Source organism: Palaemon carinicauda, chromosome 5 (genome assembly GCF_036898095.1).
Source record: "Palaemon carinicauda isolate YSFRI2023 chromosome 5, ASM3689809v2, whole genome shotgun sequence".
NCBI lineage: Eukaryota > Metazoa > Arthropoda > Malacostraca > Decapoda > Palaemonidae > Palaemon > Palaemon carinicauda.
In genome coordinates, this window is record NC_090729.1 from 145,156,045 (window position 1) to 145,161,044 (window position 5,000).

The following is a 5,000-nucleotide window of genomic DNA, read 5'->3' on the forward strand; positions in this document are numbered from 1 at the left end:
ACTAGAGAAGAAGAGAGAGAGAGAGAGAGAGAGAGAGAGAGAGAGAGAGAGAGAGAGAGAGAGAGAGAGAGAGAGAGAGAGAGAGAGAGAAATGATGACAGTACAGAAAAATATAGAAAAGTAGAAGTATTACCTGGTCACTATGAAGTAGTGATTTATGAGAAATTTTTTATTATGGAATTTGAAAATGGAAGACATGAACGTGTAAAGGTTTTTAAAGTCAACAGGGAAATAGTTGCTATATGTAGAGGACAGCCAAAAATTCTTCTCCAGGGAAATAGAAGTCTCTTGATAGGCACTATCCCCAATACAAGACAAAAGACTGAAAACACTCACAACATTGGATGGTCATAGTGTCAAATACGTTTTGCACCTCACTTTTAACCAGAGTAGAGGTGTGATATATGCTCCAGAATTGCTGGACATACAGAAAAAAGAAATTGAGGATGAACTGAGGAGTCAAGGAGTAGTAAAAGTAGTCAGAATGAGAAAGAGAGTTGGAGAACAACGTATTCCTCTTGCTACTTTGATTATAACATTTGATCAATGCAGATTACCAAATGTTATTAAGGCTTGTTGGCTATCTTTGAAGGTGAAACCATATATCCCTTCACCATTGCAATGTTATCATTGCCAAATGTATGGCCATTTAAGCCAGAAATGCATGGAAAAACTAGATAATAATCCAGCTGTTTGTGCCAACTGTGGAAAAAAATATTCATGGAGTATGCATAGAAAATCCAAATTGCATACATTGTGGGGAAGCACACCCAGCTACATTTAAAAGCTGCGTTAAGTTTATTTTTGTTAAAGAAATTCAGGCCATTAGGATCATGGAAAGGGTTACTTTTAGAGGGGCTCGTAAAAGAGCTCTTGAAAAACAGTTAAGATCAGGGCAACCTTTTTCAATGGTTCTGAAGAAAAACTTGCCAAATCACACCGACGAAAATTATATTCTCACTTCTAAGATAAAGAAACATATGAAAATTGTTAAAGAGGTTGGAAGTCCCATTGAAAATGTATATCCAAAAATTGTAGGAAAATTAAAATAGATACCTTAAGATCCAAATTCAAAAAACATGTACTCCCATTGTAAACAAGAGTACAAACTTCTCTCAGGCCGTGTCCTTGCCAGATCTGATGGAGGTTCAACTTCAAACAAATTTACCTAGTGAATCTGTAGAGAGGAAGGTGCAAAAACCATACAGCTCACAACCTTTTAATCGAAAAAGAGAGAGACCTCCATCTCTCTAGCCTCCTACCATACGAAACATTAAAGTCACGACTTCAAATAAATATGATGTCTTGTCTGCTGCTGTTTCTGATTAACGAAGGTAAATTGAATAAATAAAAAATTCAAGTTGAGGTCCTCCATCCTCCTCAACAATTAGATCAAAAGGACACAAAGAAAAAGACGAGCACAAAACCCACTACATCAAGATCCTCTCTAGAGATACCACCGGGAAATATTGTTAGATCAAATATTGCCAATGGGAAGACTTCATCCAAGGTGTCTTTCAAAAAATAAGCCATAGTTTTTTCCTCCATTATGCTATGGAATTTCCAGGGTTTAAGGGCGAAATATGAAGAACTTAAGCTCCTCATATGTGAGCACTCCCCTATAACTGTATGTCTACAGGAGAGCAAGCTTGATCCTAACACTCCTTGTCCTCAAGAGTATGCTAGCTATAGGACACCATATGATCAACGAACTGGGAGCCATGGGGGAAGTCTTATGTATGTTTGTCGAGATGTTCCCCAAATATCTTTGTCTATCTGTACCCCTCTGCAGGCAGTGGTTGTACAGATTGATATAGGGAGAAAATACACAATCTTTTCTCTTTACTTGCCTACAAATGGTAACATCTCATATAATATAGTAGAGGTGATTAAACAACTCCCACAATCTTTTCTTTTACTAGATCTTAATAGTAGACATCCTTTATGGGGTGATGTTTTGGCAAATGCAAGGGGTAATATTATGTCATCACTTTTGGAGAATGAAGATGTCGGACTCCTTAATACAGGAGAGCCCACACACTTTCATGTTCAGACAGGTACCTAGTCCTGCATTGACCTATCAGTTACAAGCTCTAACTGTCTTCTCGATTTTAATTTTAATTGGAGAACATTAGATGATTGGCATACTAGTGATCATGCACCAATCTTTATAAACACCAACAAAGGTCCACTTTTGCAGAGATCGCCACGATGTAATCTTGATATGGCGGACTGGGATAGATTTTGGGAGCTAAGTGAAATTGAAGGAAATGCAGAACAGTTTGAAAGTGTTGTTGATGGCATAGACTTACTCAATGGAACTCTTCACATAGCAGGAGTCAATTCCATTCCAAAAACAACAGGGATATTCAAACGATGACTGGTCTCCTGGTGGTCATCAGAACTAACTGCCCTGCACAGAGCCACAAGAAAGCCTTTAACATGATTGCTCAGGCGCCATACCGAGGAGAATTTAGTCATATACAAGAAATGTAGAGCACAGTTCTGTCCTGCCATGAAAGAAGCTAGGCGCCAGTCTTGGGTGTCATTTGTTTCCTCCATTAACAGTAGATCACCAACATCATCTGTGTGGAAGAAAGTGAAAAAGATAGCAGGCAAATTCACCAGAAACCCACAACCAGTGTTAAGAGTAAATGATCAGTTTATGGCTTAAGCAACCGAAGTTAGCAATGCCTGGCTGATCATTTTTCAAATGTATCATGCAAGTGTGAAGCAGCTCCTGGTCACCAGTATAGGAGCATTGAAAAAAAGGTTTTAAATTTCGCAACAAGAAAGGAAGAGTCATACAATTTTCCTTTTTCTGAATGAGAATTTTATTCTGCATTTTCTACGTGTAACGATACAGCCCCTGGACCCGATGGAATTCCATATGCAATGATTAGACACATACCTTTTAATACAAAGTTATTTATTTTAAGAAATATTAATGGAATATGGCATATTCATAGTTATCCAAGTGTTTGGGAACTAGCCAGTATTTTAGCCTTTTTAAAATCCGGTAAGGACAAGTTTTTAGCAGTAAATTATAGGCCTATTGCATCGACATCTTTTTTTATGTAAAATTGTGGAGAAGATGGTCAATGTAAGACTGATATGGTACCTTGAAAAGAAGGGTATTTTATCACCCATTCAATGTGGATTCAGAAAAATGCACTCAACGACTGATGTGTTGATATGACTTGAGTCCTCTATTTGTGAAGTTTTTGCTTCCAAACAGCACCATGTGACAGTCTTTTTTCTACCTTGAAAAGGCATATGATACCACATGGAGATATGGTATACTTAAAAGAATTCATGAATTAAGATTAAGAGGAGAGCTACCACTATTTATTCAGTCATTTCTTTCACATAGAGTTTTTCAAGTGAGAGTGGGGGAAACTATCAGAAAGTAAATTCCAGGAAGAGGGAGTTCCTCAGGGTAGTGTGCTTAGTGTAACCCTTTTCGCACCAGCAATTAATGGGATATCCTCAGTCATTCCCTGGGATGTTCTCGCAACATTATTTGTGGAGGATCTCTCCATATCATTTGCTGGAGCTAGAATGACAATGGTTGAGAGAAAAAAATAACTCTCTATTGACAAAATTATCCAGTGGGCCGATATGAACAGATTTAAGTTCTCGACAAGTAAAACTACAATTGTCTATTTCTGTCGTATCCGGGGAATACATCCAGACCCAGATATATACATCAAAGGTCAATGGATCCCATGTACAAGTGAAGCTAAATTTTTAGGTTTGATATTTGATTTTAGGCTTACATGGGTTTCTCACCTAAAATTGTTAAAGCCAAATGTCTTGAGGCTCTGAATCTTTTAAAAGTACTGTCCCATACATCATGGGGGCCAGACTGCAATACTATTTTAAAATTATACAAGGCCCTGATTTCTTCTAAAATTTGTTATGGATGTGAAATATACTCCTCAGTAACCCCAACCGGTTAAAAATATTAGATTCTATACATCATACTGTTATTAGATATTCCACAGGAGTGTTTAGAACCTCACCTATCACAAGTCTCCTTGTTGATGCTGGAGAATGTCCTCTATTATTCGGTATTGGTTTAGATTGCAAAGACTCCTTACTCTTCAGCCTTTCAGACTGCAAGCCTTGTAAGGCTTTCAACATACTTTGAGTTGCACCCCAAATCTCCTCAACCTAATGCCTTTCGGGTGAAACAATTATTAAACAGTCTTGATTGGAGTTGAGAAGAATATGACTTACTTAGAATCCAGGTCTCTTTTTATGGAACATGTTGCAGAACATAGGGGATCGACTTTTATATATACTGATGGCTCCGCATCTGATGCTGGCGTTGGATTTGGAGTTCATAGTAATGATTTTAATTGTAGAGGTGCACTTCCTGTAACAGTTTCCATATTTACTGCTGAACTGTATATCATACTTACTGCTATTGAGAAAATAGCTTTGGAAATGGAGGGTAATTTTACCATTTTTAGTGATGCAAGGAGTGTTCTTCAAGCTTTAGAAGTTTTTAATTATAATAACCCTCTAGTTTTAAAGATTTTAGAGTGGCTTTTTATTATTGGACGGAGAGGTATAACAGTTCGATATTGTTGGGTTCCAGCACATGTAGGTGTATCTGGGAATGAGTAGGCAGATTTACTGTCGAAGAATGCTGCATCCGAGTTGCTACTGGTTTGTAATAAATGGCAACAGCGCTGGGATAGTGTGGATGGGAATAAAATGCGAGAGGTAACAAAAATATCATATCACCATGGAGGTATCAGATGATGCCCCGGAAATGGGAGAAGACTCTTTGTCATCTCCGTATTGGTCATAATCGGGTAACACCCGAGATTTTGCTGAAGGGCCAACACCAACCGTATTGCGACGACTTTTTAGTACCTTTAACAGTGAGGCATTTGTTGACCGAATGCCCCAATTATAATAACTTGAGGAATAGATATCAGTTTGAGGCTCGAGGTGAGGATGGCAGGTTCATCCTTGCCAAGATTCTT

The 5,000-nt window shown here is 38.0% G+C and overlaps 1 protein-coding gene across 1 annotated transcript in view; it reads right to left on the reverse strand.

Moving 5' to 3' along the window:
* Window positions 1–5,000, reverse strand: part of LOC137641186 (protein FAM200C-like) — a 16,127-nt gene that overhangs the window by 6,678 nt on the left and 4,449 nt on the right. The window contains exon 3 of the mRNA XM_068373625.1: window positions 4,756–4,887. Coding sequence (XP_068229726.1) covers window positions 4,756–4,887 — 132 coding nt within the window. The remainder of the gene's footprint in view (window positions 1–4,755; window positions 4,888–5,000) is intronic.